Consider the following 16,540-nt stretch of genomic DNA (forward strand, 5'->3'; position numbering starts at 1 on the left):
TGCACCTGGGTTAATCACATCAAAATGGAGGCACGCATACCTACGTTGAACCGGGTGGTTCTCAGTACGAACGTGCACCCATAATCACCACACAGGAATGGATGGAGTGAGGAGTCGTCACAGAAGAGATGATGGCACAATGTCGCTGAAGGTCTTCATGAGGAGGTAAACTGACGCGTGCATTGTCAATATCGTGCAAGACTTTTTTAACTGTAACCGTTAATCCGTTACTGTGGACACAACCGCACATACATGGCATACTTTGATGAAAGGGTGAAAACACTACTTGCTGCCAAACCTTGATAAAATGAACAAACACCTTGAATCCAGTTGTGATTCACTCAACAACAGTACATGTTTACTTCAGAAATCATTTTCTGTCAAAATAATAGAAGCATTGTATGCTGATTTGTTGACCTCCGAACGTTCTGTTAATCATTGCCCTCACTCAACACTTCCAGAGAATCAATATACGGTGCAATTCATCCCTGCCAGACAGCATCCGACAACAACGAGGCCCAATCTTTGCCCCAGATGAACATATTTAACCGCTTCCGTGCGGCGCCGTAGCCGCGCCCTGTGCTGGACATTCCAGAACAGGGCGCGGTCGTGACGGAACCGTTCCGTTATCAGCACAGCTCAGCCGTGACTGATGACGGAACGGTTCCGTCACCAGCATCGAAGGGGTTAAAATGCAAGTCCACAGAGTGCTTGACAACTTCTCACCAGAGCCCGGTCTTTGCCCCCGAATAATATATTTCAATAATAAACACTGGGACGCGATCTATGCCCTCACATGAAAGATCATGGGGTGTGAATCCTCACAGTGCCGATCACCATTAAGTGGTCAGCACATCACAACAGGGCTCGATTTTATGCCCCCAAACAAATATACACATTACACAGAGGCTGGTAGTATGCCCTTGATTAACGCTGCTGGATATGGCACACCTAGATCTGGGTTTTAGGGCGACCGATGGTAGGGTCACTGGTGGGGTTTGGATGCCAGACAGTGTTACACACATACTTTTCATTTCAGTAAAACGTCTTTTACCTTGAGATTTCATTGGCTTCTATTTTCTTTACCTGTCAAGTTACAATTTTCCAACACCCTTGAGCTTCACTTTTCAGTTTCTGTTAAGTTTCTGTTAGGTTGTTTTCAGTTTTCTTGAAGCTGCACACGTGGATTCTTCTTCAAAACCATTATTAAATGTAGTAAACAAAAGGAAGTCCGGACTTCTGGCGTAGATTAAGTAGATTCCTTTATTTAAGTTGTTACAAGAAGTTAAGAGGAAAACCCCACCAGGAGCAGCTGCCCTGCTGCTCAGCCCTTACCCAACTGACACTCACAGACATCCAACATGCCACACCACACACATTCTAGCTGAGCAGCAGGTAAACTTAAGTTACAACACATCCCGAACCCTAAAAACCCCCATCTATGGTTGAACTTAACCTATCCTGGACCCCTTAAAGCCCCTCATCACCCCTAAACATCACCTATCCCTGAATCTAAAAAAAACCACTACCCTCAAACTTCACCTAAGCTTAATGTAAGTTGAAATATTTCCTTAAAAAAATGATTTACTTTAAATTCTTTTTGATTTTCAATTTATTTATATTCCCTTACAACTGTCTTACCTTAAAATTGGCCTTCTGTAATTTGATTTCATCCAATGTGGTTTCTCAGTTTTTGTTTTTCATTTATTTTCATACATTAGTATGCATGATGACAAACTTTCTACCTTCGTATTACATTTGGGCAGCATTTGTTTGCAGTATCTTTTATTTTTGTTTCTTCAGTAGAGATGGCTGTCAGTCATTTTATTCCAGTACATGCACAAGAAACATCTTTGTTTTTCAAAAGATTTAATTCATATGTCTCTTTATTGGCTAGATGAGAGCTTTCCACTATTTCATCAGGCATGACCACGTCTCTTCAGCAAGTTATCTTTAATTGGTGGTGTTATGTTTGGTGGAATATTTAGTGAAATTTACACAATGTTGGTGTTTGATCATGTTTGTATTCAACTGAAATACTCTGGTCCTGGTTTATACCCATTTCCTATGATTGTCTACAATGTTGTTATAAAATAGTTTACAGTTGCACAGGTTGCCAATGTGTGTCCCTCTCCCCTCTTACAAAGAGTTCCTTATGTACTTGGGATTTTAAAGAGACCTTAGGTTAAACATCAGCAAGGCAGATAACTTGAGAACTGTAATACCGCTTTTTTGTGTTTAGCCTTGTTTTCAGTTAGCCAACCACCCATCATGGTTATTTCATGCCTTTTCTTTTCCGCTTGGTTGGGAGTACTTCTCTATACTGAAGTGTTCAGAGTTATTTCTCTTGACAAGTTGTGCCAAACAACTACCTGTTAAGTCCACCCTTTCGTCTATCATTAATGCTTGATTTCTAGGCCCATGGCTGATTTTCCATTCGAGTGATCAGCAATAACCAACCATATCTAATAAGTGTCTATTTGTCAGCCATTCCTTCAATTTTCGCTGCTGCTTTCAACTCTGTTCTGAAAGCACATATCTATGTTATAACAATGCACCAAAAAAGAAGCTACTTTCCTGTTGTGTATTATGGGTACTGTGCTAGATTCGTCTGCCATAATCTATTACTTTAAAGTTAACCAGATATAAAAAAGCTAAGATTACCACTGTGCCCAAACATTTTGTGGGACTTCAGGTATACTAAAACACAGGCTTGTTCGAATAAAGCAGATTGGTTATAAAGCTGATGTTTTAAAGTTGTTCTTGGACTCCTGTCTAATGTGGATGAATTATTTGAAATTAATGCAGTTTCTTAGACGAAAGAGAAAGTGATGCAGGTAAGTAAACTTTTGTCTCTGTACGTGTTTGATAGTGGCCTATTGTTCTATTTAATCTCTTGAACTGTTTATTTGATTAGTACTTAGTACCATGGCAGTTAACCATTGAGACCTTTCCAAAACTATGTCATACATCCAGAAATTGCTTTAACCTAATTTAGCTAAAAGTAATATAGAGTTGGAAAAGAACACAACATAGTGAGATCTTTTTGATGTAACCAAAAGATAAAACTCTGCAATTTTCATCTAACTAAATGCTTTAATTTAGCCAGATGAGACCCACGATGCTGTCCATTATGATGCAGAGATAATCCTAACACGGCAAACATTGTCTGACATCCACAAGTTTCTCACTGGAGAAGAATGGAAGTCTGGTGCCCTTGATGACTCCCTTACTGATATTCTCATTAACTTTAAGCATCATGATATTGAAGCATGGAAGTGGAGATTTGAGGACTACTTTGGGATTGATCCATACAGTCTATTTTTGGTAAGCCCGTGATACAATATATTTTTTAGCACATAGTTTGTATAGTACTTATATTCTACTGTCATGGTGTGTTTCCACTTAAGAGTATTGATCACTGTCCTCAATCAGTTATTACATCCTGCACATATAGCAATTACCTTGAAATACATGTAACCCAAATGTAATCATACTGTTACAGATACTCCCAATGACAGAATGTATCTAGTATTAAAAACTCATTTTTATTTACAGTCCTAGATAAAACCAGTGATTCCTCTGCAGGCTGCATTCATGTGATATTTTGTTTGTACTTTAGAGTTTGTTTCTGTTTAGTCAATTATGTGAAATCTTCAGCTTTTATGCTTTCCTTCTCCTAGTTACCTGGCCTCCACAAATAAGGACCAAGGCTACACCGAACCAGTTGCAAAATTGAAGGGCCCATTTGGGTGTTTATCTCATAATCTGTTAGAAGTACTTTTATAAAATGCAGTGTTTTAATCCTATAAAGGTTTCTAAATAATGAAGATGAGTTTGACTATTGTTTGAAAAAGGAGCAGCTTCACTTTGTGCAAGATGATCTTTCCTCTGGCTTTCAGCTGTAGCTAGCAACTATATCTACCCGGAATTGTTGTACGTAGTTCTGGATTTTGGAAGAGGAGCTATGGATTGGCAGCCCCAGCACACCAGTTGTCCTTGAAGTCCGAATGCTATCTGTCCACATATTTCCAATTGGCTGATCATCATAATTCACTTTTTATCTTTTTTCTCAGTGGGAGTTCATAGGAATCACATCATCTGTTTTGTGAAAGTACAAGACTATTCCAGATTTGCTCAGACCGCTAATTTGTATTGTGGCTTGGGCATGTTTCAACTAACCCAGGCTCCCAACGTATCAGGGAAAGGCCACTATACCATTTCATGTTTTTTCCCAGAATTAAATTCAACATAGTAATGTTTTTTTTCACTACTAGTTCTACTACTAGAGTAATAGTAGTACTGATAAAACTCTTGTTCCTCAGAGATTTTCAAAAATCTATTTTCTTTTGTCGCAGATGCTGTTTACTTAGCTAACCAATCACAATGCTGCCCCAAGCAGCTCAGCAGCTAATGATTCAGATTGGTACAATTCAAAAGGATTTAGGAAAGCACTTTCTCCATTTGTGTATTGTGTAGTTCCTCTGGACTATGCATCAAAAAGAGTCGGCATATTTCTACTTGCTTTTCACATTGCTTGACTCGTATCATTTCACCATCAAGTGGACCAATAGCTCATGTTTCTCTAGGACATTATCGTTTACAAGTTGAACATTTCTTCATTTGTTCAAACTGTCAAAAAGCATGGTATGCCAGGGAATCTTTAGTTCAAACCCCTTTAATAAGTTGTCTCTTTTTATGTGGAAGCAGCTCTGAACATGCATAAAAACTGGAGCAATTACATTTTAAACCAAAACACTTTGACGGGGTAGTACACTGGCACTTCATGTCTGCTTAGCTTGGGAGTTACAAAGAACGCAACAACCGCCACATAACACATAATTATCCTGAATATTAAAGATTTGAACAGAAGTGTAGCACTTTAGCATGAAAGTTTCTCCTTGTAGAATCTAAACTCAGAGAGTTTAAAGCACATTTAAAGAAAGTGAAAATCTTTCCAACTTATTTAGTTTGTTTCACCATATACTCCAGTCTTATCGATTCAGTAAATCAGAGCTTACAAAACAAATGATTTTTTCTTTTTTTTTTAAAGTAGTAAAAGAGTGATGGTGGAAGTAGGACACAACCCAAATGATGGCTTTTGTACAAGCTCTCAGCGCTGATCCTGCTTACCTGGTGGTTTACTCCTCCTGCAGGACTCTGTGGCCCAGATGATGGCCCAAGAGGGATTGACAGTGATATTTTAGATAATGGAGCCATCATAATGTGATGGTCAAGACAAGTCGACCGGAACTTCTCTCTCAGAACCTAAAGAAGGAGCAGGATGGCTTGTCCATCACAGAGTAGGTACTTGGGTCGCAGACGCCATCTTCCGTGGCTGTTGTGCCTCCTCATGAACTAGAACTGATGCAAGGAGTCCTTCTGAGGGTGACTGGTGAGTACTACCCATGTTAATGGGTCAGCATTTTGTTTTGGATTGAGTGATTGCAGACTCAGCAGTGACCGTTGTCCTTGGATGAAGGCGACAGCTGGTGTGAGTTTGTCTAACAGCCTCTCATCAAGTTATAGCTATGTGGAAAAAAGCAGCTGATGAGAGTATGAGAGGGTAGTGTGATACTCTAGTACGTACAAAATGCAACCTGGAAGGGGAGAACTCGATTCGAGATATGGCAGCAGATGAGCTTGCAATTGGACAGCGAGGCAAGATGGCAGCATTCTTTTCCATGTTGAAAATACTAGAAATGGTGGAAAATGTTGTGCAAATGGTGGAAGCAGCTGTAGCAAATTGAAAAGGACGTTGCTGGCATGGTAGCTGAAATGGTAATAGCAGAGTCAGAGGTGGTAGTAACTGATAGGTGTCCAGAAGGCATAGAGGTAGAGGACATCCTTGTTGACCTCGCAACAAAAAATTATTACTGTTGGAGGATAACATTGTGATTGAAAATGTATGAAGGGCTGCAAATGTTAGGGTCCCAGAGTGTACCTCAGTTGATGGAAGCTAGGATTGGACCAATGTCATGCAGGCTATTTAGAACTTGTTCTAGTGAAGTAGTCTTTTAGGGATCTTTCTATAGCTTAAGAACCTGCTATGGAATCCAGCAACATCGCTCTTATGGAAGTCACTTTGTCAAAAACACAGGCAGCCTGTTACCAGCTCTTTCTTCTAAAGAAAGTCAAATTGTTTCTCCTAGACAACGACTTCGGAATTGCTGTTCAGGCCCTTGTACTCTCCCATCTGGATAGTCGTAATGCCCCACTTCTTGCCTTCCCAGGCTCTACAATGACACCTGGTAGGGGCATCCTACACATTGCAGCAGCATTTCTCATCCATGGCCTTAACAAAGATAACATACCCTTCCTTGATAGCTTCCCTTGCAACTGTCTTCCCTTGCCAACCTGTACCATCTTCAAAACCAGCTGCATCATTTATAAAGCCATCACACCTCGCTCCTTGGTTTTCTTGCAGTTAAGCTTACCAACTCTGATGGTTCTTGGCACACCAGTAGACTGGACCAATCGCAATGCAAACTAAGAATTGTAAAAAAGAGAAAACAAGACAACAGGCATTTTCCATCTGTGCACCTAGCATCTGGTATAACATCCCGGTATCAACAATGAGTGCCCCAAGATGCTCCATTTTAGGAAATAATTGAAGACTCATGTATTTAAAGAACATTACATCTCAGTGCATTAACCGTCCACAACTCCAAAGTGGCTCTCACTCGGAGAAGCTTTGCGTCTCGAGTGGAGCTCCAGCCTCCTGTAAGCCTTTCTTCCAACACAACTCCTGCCCAGAGTTTCCAAGTAGATCAGGAATGACCGGGCTCAAGTGTTTCTTGTGGCTCAGGATTGGGCCTGAAGAGGCTGGTATCCTGAGCTGCTGAGCAGCTGAGCATGACTATCAGTCCTCTGCTAAGGCTGCCTCTTCTGGAGAATCTTCTGCCGCAGCAACAGGGCAGCGCCCTGCACCCAAACCTGCTCACCTTCCACCTCCATGCATAGAGATTGGGCAGCTACAGTTAACAGCGTTCAGCCTTCCTCCTGAAGTCTGTGATGTTAGTCTGGCATTCAGGCATCCCTCAAACATGAACCCATATGCCTGCCATTGGGAAAAATGTGTATTTTGGTGTGCCTCACAATGTCGATCCCTTGTCTGCACCTCTCTCATGAGTACTTTTGTTTGCATTGTCTTTGATCCCGCAGAGCCCTGCTTTGGGCACCGTTAAAGATTACCTGTCTGCAATCTCTGTGAACTCTTTTGCGGTTACCAGACCAACCTTCTCTTTTTAAGTCACCGGTTGTGGTTAGGTTCCTTAAAGGCCTCCAACTTGTTTTCCCCCTAAGCCCTTTATCATGCCTCAGTAGGACCTCAACCTGGTTCTTATCTTTCTCATGCGAGCCCCCTTTGAGGTTCTGTACAATTGTACGCTTAAGGCTGTCATCCATCCAAACTGCATATTTAGTGGCTATAACATCGTCCAGGAGGGTCAGTGAACTCCCAAGTGCCCTCAAAACACCCTCCTTATACCACCTTTTAGCCAGACAAACTGGTCTTCCAGACATATACCCCCTTCCTGCCAAAGATTGTCACTCCTAGCCATGTAGGCCAGAACATAACCCAGTCTACTTTCTTTGCTCCCTCTCATTCCTTCAAAGAGGAGACACTCCACTGCCCGGACCTAAAAAAAAAAGCGTTGATCTTCTACCTTCACCACACAAAAGAGTCACCTCTTTGTGGGAGCACAGAAAAGGAAAGCTGTACAGAAAAGAACCATCTCTAGATGGATTGTCCTGCATATTAAGATCTGCTATTCATTGGCTGAGAAATTGCCCTCTGAGGGCTTGCAGGCTCATTCTACCAGACCAAAGCAGCGACCACTGCATTAGCGCGTGGCGTTCCTCTCTTGGACATCTGTCAGACAGCAACTTGGGCATCCATGCAGACATTTACAAAACATTACTGTCTGGACAGTCAGGTCCATCATGACGGGCACTTTGCCGATTCGGTCCTACAGGACTTTTTGGTTTAATCGGATTTGCAGACCCACCTCCATGGATGTATTACTTGGGTATCTATTCAAAAGTAAGGAATCTGTGGCTAGAAAACTCTATCAGATGAACAAGTTACTTAAATTCCGTAATGTCTTATCTGGTAGAAACCAGATTCCTTACTGAACCCATACTCCCTGCTCCGCAAACAGGTTCAGGTATGAGGGACACCCCTTGCTGGGCTGTAGGCTTTTCCACAACAGTGGTCAGTTCTCATCGTGGCACCACGATCCTGGTGTGGAAAGTTGCGAAAGTAACTGATGTCCACGCCTGAGGTGGCGCCTATAGGTACAACAGACGTCACTTTCGGCATGGAGCACGCAAACCTAACGATGGCACCTACCTGCATGGAGGGGTACTGCTTGAAAATCTTCTAGATCCAGTCTGACGCCTATTCAAAGGTAAGGAATTTGCAGCAAGGTAGTCTCTACCAGATAAGGCATTACTGAAAATGAGTAACTTGTTCAACAGGACTTTTCACCAAACAATAGCCTTTGTGTATGATACAAATGTTAAATCCACCACCAGTTCCTCAGAACCCAACTGGACACGGTAAGAGTCTTCAAGAAACAGGAGAGGACAATTGCATATCTGCTGTGTGCATGGAGCAGGACCGAGGCCTTGATCTGCTTCTCCTTGAATTCAAGGCTCTGAGCGTACCCTCAAGTGTCAGGAAAGCTAATAAAGGAAGTAATACAGAAGCCAGAAGAAGGGGTTCTGTAAAGAACCAGCTGACCAGTTAGGACTGAGACTGAGCTACACTGTGCTTTGGTGTGAGCTGTGCCTGGAAAGATTGATTGAGCTTGACGTCCACTGGTTACCTGCCAAACAATTAAAAAAAGTAGACAAACAAAAAAAATCAGCACAACCAAATTTGTACCCACTGTTTTGTTGCCACCCTAACCAGTACCAGTTGCTCAAGATACTGCTGTCCAAAAAGAGAGAATCAAAACACCGCAATCAGAGAGCACTTAGTTAAAGAGTCCAACATATATTAAGTCCTTTGAGTCCAAAATAAAAAAAAACGAAAGTTGTCCAGATAATATACAAGTCGACTACAACTTGCAGGACGCTAATACCGACATGCAGCATGTTGACACAGACTCTGGTGTGGACATATGCTTTGATCACTGTGGCTTGAATACTGTGGATTAAATTAGAGTATCGTGTCTTCCCCAAATTAATATTTAATTTAACCCAAATAACTAGAACTAAGTTAAAGTTAAAGCCCTGAAGAAGTTCATTTGATTGAAATCATTGACTGTATTGCTTTTATGGTTGGTAATCAATAAAGAAGATTTTTGTATAATAGCCAGATGGCTTTCAAACGGGATTTCAATCCAACGGGATTTATAAAGCGCCACTAATCACCCCGAGGTTATCTTGGCACTGCGGAATTCACTGCCTCGGGGTGGGGTGGGTGGATGTAGTTGAACTGCCATGTTTTGAGCCCTTTCCTGAATTCCAGCAGAGAGGGTGAGGTTCTGAGGTAAAGGGGGAAGTCGTTCCAGCACTTTGATGCGAGGTACTAGAAGAAACTTCCTCCATTGTTGCTACTGTGGATGCAGGGAGTGTGGGCGAGGAAGATGGAGCAAAGGTGTCTGGAGAGTTGATAGATATAAGCTGCTCATTTATTGTGAAGGGATGTGTGGATCAGTATCTTGAATTGACATCTCTTCTGAATGGGGTGCTAGTGGAGCTTCTTGAGGTGGTGGTGATGTGTGTCCATTTGGGGAGGTCAAGGATGTGTCTGGCCACTGAATTCTTTATGGTCTGTGGTCTCTTCAGGAGATGTGTGGTGACTCCTACGTAGAGTGCACTTCCCTAGTCCAGCTGCTGGTGACCATGGCTTGAGTGAGTTTCCGTCTGGTGTTGACTGGGAGCCATTTAAAGATCTTACGGAGCGTGCGAAGGGTGTGGAAGCAGGTGGAGGAGACTGTGTTGATCTTGTTCTTCATGGTGAACTTGCTGTCCTGGATGTTGCTGGCTTGGTCTGTCGGAGTGGGAAGGGGCCTAGCTCAGAGGGCCACCTGGAATCATTCAATGACAAGGTGGTATTCCCGAACATCAGCTCTTCAGTTTTGTCTGTACTGACTTTAAGGCAGTTTCCCTTCACCCATAGTATGAAGCTCGTCATGCACCTTTTGAACTGAGCCATCTTGGTTCATATTAAAAAAGTTGATGTCAATATGAATAACAATACATTCATGTATGAAAACGAAATTCCATCTTTATAGAAACATTCGCCCGTTGTGAACTCTACATCAATCCAACTCAGAAATATGTGGTTAGGCAGGCCCTGAGAACCAGGACTGGGGTTACTGATTGACAGATCACAGGTGGGGTAGCATATTGCCACCATTCAGATGCACAAACCGGAAATCCCAGATCGACCCCACAGATAGACACAGTGACACCATAATGGTCCAGGGAGATTGGCTCCAATAAAGCACACATGGCCAGAGGGGCGCGCCCATTCCCAAAACACCACAAAGTCAGATGCCACATGAAGTTAGGAACACTTATCCAATCAAGACACAATAAATGCAGTAACATATCCAGAGGCCAGAATGTTGTTCCCTTTCTGGCCTCAGTTTCTGGTAACTTGCCTTCAGTTCAGGGTGCTATATTGACAGTTCACTGCCGCAATGCTCCCCGTGAACTGGGCCTTTTACAGTTTAAGCGTCAACTAGCCCTTTTTATAAATAAAAGGGAAAAGTGGTTTTAACCCATTGTTTGGTACAATATTCCTGATGAACAATGCCCCACAATAGCCATAATTGGCTGAAGAGGGTGGATACTCTTTGGGTGGTGGATTTGTTAAATGTTACGAGCTATGTCATACTCAAACCTGGAAACGGTTGTGACATAGTGATTGGAGGAAATGGTCCGTATGATGGTTGGCACAGTGGATGAGTTTCCCAAATCTGGATATATAGATGTACAGAGGAATAAGTATGTCAATCTGGAACATCAAGATAATAAATAATTACATGTAATGGAGAAGAGAGGGTTTGTATGTTAAGCAACATATAATCCACATTGTGCTCCTACAACGAACAAATGTTTGAAGATAACCTAAAGATAAAGGCACTGAGTCTACCTTTCTGTATGCATGTTCTACATCTGGGGTGTGGGTGCATAGATGGCTCCTGGTACTCGCTGTGCATTGTGCATGTGAAAACAGATAACAGAAGTTCAAGTATCTATTGTTGGTCAGGTTAATGTTTGCTAAATGTTTATCCACCTCCCCTTCATGTATGATGCATCCTGTTCTCAGGGCTTCTACAACTGTGTGCTCCACACATAGATACAATTTATGTTGTGGGCTGGAAACTTAACTGTGTGATAAATAGAGCAATTGATAGGCACCTCCCTGCTTGATCTGACAAGGGTTGCATGCCCGCTGCGAGCTGTGCATTTCCTTTGTGTGCTTGAAATGTGACAAGTGCATCCCAGCAAAGAGAAGTGATACTCTTTTTAATCAGCTGACCAGGGGATGTTGTTTAAATTTGGGCATATGTTCGCCACGAGCACAATTATGAAATACGTCACAGAATCAACATCCCTTGGACGACTACTATCTGACTACTCAGTTTTGTTAATGCAGAAGATCTTGGTCAAGATCACTGACAGGGCAGGTGCACAACGACACCCAGAGTGACATAGAGATTAGGGCTGACATTGGGGGCAAATGGAATTATTACTTTAAGTTACATGAGGATCTAGGCTCCAACAGAAGTATTTAATGGGGCGCGAGGAAAGTAGTCCTGTATAGGTTTGCATTGGGAATAATATTTGAGGCTAGAAAATCTCTGCTCTGGAGTTTGAAATCTCGGGGTGAAAGGCATATCCGTCAGTTAGAGAGAGGCTCAGTGGTCCGTAATCCTCTCCAAGATGAGCTGATCTGGTAGAAACGGAAACATATGCTCTTTCAAGAAGAAAGTCCAGAGCAAGCATTTGTTAATCAGGTATGGCAAGAAGGAGGGGGCAGCTTTTGCCATGGTTACTGAAGCAGCACCCACTTGCCTCATTATATTGTGACACTCAGTTTAGAATTAAATTGGGAGTACATAATGCAATATCTGGAAAAATTCCCAAAAGTCAAAGACTAAAACAGATATGTGTATTGTCATGGCCGCTGTTTAATGTATGCACAAAGTGAAGAGTGTTTTCACCAAAGCTAGACAACCAGTTTGTTGCTACATTGCAGAATGCAGTTGAAACCATTCTCTTGGATCTCACAAGTAGAGTCCATCAATGGGCACTACTTGCCTTAAAGGAGTATTACAAAGAAAGCAAACATGTTATCATATTTGAAAAGACTGAGTTAGACTTTTTCGGCCGAAAATACATGAAACCTGGAAGGTGTTTAAAATACCTCAGAACTTGCAACATATTATAACTATTTTTGCATTTGGTTTGAGTAAAGAAATGTCACCACAAGCACTTAGCCTTGTTGAAGTCAACATAAACATAACCCTGATTAGACTCTTTAGCCCCCATTCTAGCAGTCACTACAGTGAACCTGATGCAAGCCCTCTATATATGGAAATATAGTATTTATTTGAAAGCACTGCAAATGACTGGACCTGACAAAGTGCCACATTTGTAGGTTCATGTATGTATTGCCCAATGTGATTCTAAGTATAAACCAGAGTGTTCCAGGTTCCTTAAAATCTTCCCGGTAGACCGCTTTGTCCTTTTCTCAAGACTCGTTGTAAAACTCTTGTTTAGCTTTTATTTAGAGGGAGCAACACAGTCCATAAATAGTCAGTAGGAATAGGGGATTGGGACTTCTTTTACGCAATTCATGGTAATTATCTGATTGGCTGACATAAAAGTATATGTAGAAGGCCTTTTGAAGTTTGCTGAGGAAAAATTTGCAAGGTACCGTATTTTCCGGCATATAAGACGACCCGGCGTATAAGACGACCCCCTACTTTGCTTGATAAAATGTAGGTTTCGTGCTATACTCGCCGTATAAGACTACCCCCACTTCCAGCGCAGTCCAACGCAGTCCTGCATAGTTGGCTCGTACTTTGTACGCTTTCGTAACCTGCACACTTATCACTTTTTTCTCCAGGAATGTACTGATTGCTACCTCATGTATTTTGGTTGCTCACTATTGTCACTTTTGATCCATGTAACTTAACGTTTGCTTTTGTAATTTGTTCATTTGTAATTGTTCCTCTTGTATCAATACTGTTCCTACTGTAAAGCGCTCTGACACCTTCGGTTAAAGTCCACGCTATGTAAAAAACGCCTGAAAACATACCTTTAAATTTTGTACCCGGCGTATAAGATGACCCCCGACTTTCCAGAACATTTTAAGGGGTTAAAAAGTCGTCTTATACGCCGGAAAATACGGTATACAGTTTGGGACAAAGACAGTCAACACTAATTTCTCAATGTTATTACCTTTGTTAAAATCAAATTTAGTACGCTAATATTTTACTTTTTTTTAACTTGTTTTTATTGGCAGGTTTATAGTCATACATTTTGACACACACAGTAATTAAAAGGCACTTATTTGGCAATTGGTACAGTTATGTAAATGGTAAATGAATGTCATAGTTGTTACGTAAATCATACAATGCTCACAAAAGAGGTCCTCGCAGGAAACCATCATATTAGGCATTAGCAGTTCAGTTACATGAGGCACTAGCTTGTTGGGATATTCCGATCGCAGACACAGTACACAGTGTATCGATGTATGCCGATGATCTACATGCCGCACATCACGAGTGATCTCACACCGATATGGGCAACATTGCATGACTTTGCAGAGGTCTCCGGACTCAAAGTCAATTGGGGGAAATAGACAATCTTTCCACTGAGCCCCCACCTAACTGCTTTGGAGATAACGATTGGGCTCCACACACTCGGTTGGAATGCTGCAGCACCTCAATACCTAGGAGTGCGAGTGTATCATTCCCCAGAGAACCTCTATGAGGAAAATCACCGCAAGACATTGGCCGGGCTACGTTCGGCGGTCCCCTTCTGGAAGACCCTACCATTGGCCCCCATAGGGTGTGTAGCCCTCGCGAAGATGGCCATGGTACTGAGACTGCTCTTCTGCTTTACAAATCTCCCGGTGATCCTGCCTGTTCTTTTTTTCAGGAACTAGACACACTACTTACGGTGCTGATATGGGGGGCGGTAGACACCGGGTAGCCTTACAAACCCTCTACTTGCCCACAACACAAGGGGGTCTGGGAGCCCCTTCTTTTGAAGCCTATTTACTAGCAGCCCAGCGGCTGTCCCATTTGACAGCAGAGAGCCCCATAGACAAGACATTCTCCAATAACGGCTGGATACCTCTCCCGGCCCTCAGCAGACTACTGATGCCGGGGACTAAGCCTACGAGTACACACCCCCTACAGATCTTGATTGCCCGCAAATGTATGATGCGCATACAACGTCTGTCATGGGGTCGGCCTCTTTACTCCCCGCTCCTTCCACTGGGAGGATTCCCACAACCGGAGAAATATTTCACCGCTAACACCCTCAGGGTATGGAATGAGCATGGGGTGACAGATATCGAGTCCCTATTTGAGGATGGGCAGTTGAAAACATATGCCCAAATGAGAGAAAGCTATGATCTCCCCCGGGCCAATTCCTGGTACATAGACGATTAGTTGATAGTGCCAGGCACTGCTGGGATCCACCGACACATCCGGTGCTACACACGATTCTCAGTATGGGCACGGGGAGACACTTAGTCACCTGGCACTACAAAACGATCCGGGACTTGATCACCCTCCTTCTGCAAGCCCTGCAACAGAAATGGCAGGACGAAATAGGACTGCTGCTCCATGACAAAGAATGGGGAAAGGCACTCGAGTACCCCAAAAAGGTGTCCAGGAACACAGGCTTCAAAAACATCCAATTCTATATTTTACATTGTGCATACTAAACACCTCACCGACTCCACCGTTTTTATCCCGATACACAGTTGCCAAACACCAGAGGCAAATTTTAAACACATGTTTTGGACCTGTCCCACAACCCAACAGTAGTGGGATAGGGTACATCAGACCCTAAGGGCGACGGTCAACCTAATAAATATTTCCACATGGGAGGCGAGCGCCCTAGATGTCTTCCGCAGGCCGAAGACGGAAAAGGTGCAGTGCAGGTTTGCATCTCTGGCTCTGCTTTTAGCGAAACGTGGAATAGCTATGCATTGGAGGGCCCTGGCAGGACCCCCAGAGGCAGCCTGGATAGGCGCCGTAAAAAAGTGGGGGCAGCAGAGGAAGAAACACTAAGAGACGAGGAGGTGAAATAGATGCGGAAAAATCCCATCTCCATGGAATGGGCACACCTCCTGTTCCAATTTGCTCAGGAGACCGCACCAGTGGGCACCAGTGACCACACAATCCCACTCCCAGACTCAACACCTGTCCCCCATGGCGCAAACAAACACCAACACATAATGGACATGGGATGAGAACGACTGACGGTGTGCTAGGGCCTCATCGGACCAACACCTCGGTCCGCGAGGGGAGACATACAACCCCCAGACTCCTCTCCCCCCTCACTACGGTTATCACAGTTCCTCCACAGGTAAATCAGAATCCACCAAAACTAGACAACCACCATGATACAGTCCGTAGGCTCCCCGACCTCCCCTTCCTCCCCACATTCCCCTCTCAGTTCTTTGTTCAACGTATCCCCTCCAACACCCACATCGTTGGCGTATCTCTCTTGGGAACACACTCATGGTCAATATCACAGGGGTTACGGGGTAGTGTGGGGGACTGCAGATCAACCCCCACCTCACGGACACCCATATATGCAGGCACCGAGCACCAGACACCTTATAATTATTCACAATAGTCCACCTGAAGTGTACTTTCTATGTCGTTTCATTGTTTATAACACGTGACGTTGCATATTTGCTGAGATGGTTGTTCTATGGAGCAATCCTACCGCTCAATTGCCTGCACATGCCTGTCCTCATGTACTGTTAATGATGTACCATGAAAAATAAAATTCCCAAAAAAGAAATAAAAAAATAAAAGAATGAGGGACTGGCTTGTGTACCAGTAAGGCAGCTTAAGTAACAATGGACGCTTCCCCAGTCTCTGGTATGTTTTGATCTGACACTCTCAGGCAAGTGACAAACGGACCCCAAATCATCCTGGGTCGAGACGCCATGGGCATTAATTCCCAAAAGGCAGTAAGTTGCTCTTGACAAAATGCAACATTGTGGATCCATTCATTAAGCAGGGGAGGTTTTGATATGCCCCACCTCATGTCTACCCTGCGTTTTGCTAATAGTAACAGCATAGCTAGTAGTCTGCAGACTAAGATTTTACTTAATCCCGTTGGGATTTAGACCTGGGAGTAGATGTGTCCTTGAAAATGTTGTCACTGTTGTTATAAAAAACAATGTGGATAGGAAACTCAGTTGTGGCTGAAATCTTTATTTATTAAGCATGGAGTGTGCTCATGTTATAATTATGCTTTTTGATGTATAGAAGAATAATCTGCATAGGTAGTGGGTAAATTTTTTAACACATGGACT

General features: G+C 43.0%; 1 protein-coding gene across 2 annotated transcripts in view; it reads left to right on the plus strand.

The window, feature by feature from the left end:
- Positions 1 to 16,540, plus strand: part of CLCC1 (chloride channel CLIC like 1) — a 253,171-nt gene that overhangs the window by 105,010 nt on the left and 131,621 nt on the right. For both annotated transcript variants that reach the window (XM_078668256.1, XM_078668264.1), the window contains exon 5: positions 3,106 to 3,327. In XM_078668256.1, coding sequence (XP_078524382.1) covers positions 3,106 to 3,327 — 222 coding nt within the window. The remainder of the gene's footprint in view (positions 1 to 3,105; positions 3,328 to 16,540) is intronic.

The sequence above is a fragment of the Lissotriton helveticus genome, chromosome 1_2, assembly GCF_964261635.1.
Source record: "Lissotriton helveticus chromosome 1_2, aLisHel1.1, whole genome shotgun sequence".
Taxonomy (NCBI): domain Eukaryota; kingdom Metazoa; phylum Chordata; class Amphibia; order Caudata; family Salamandridae; genus Lissotriton; species Lissotriton helveticus.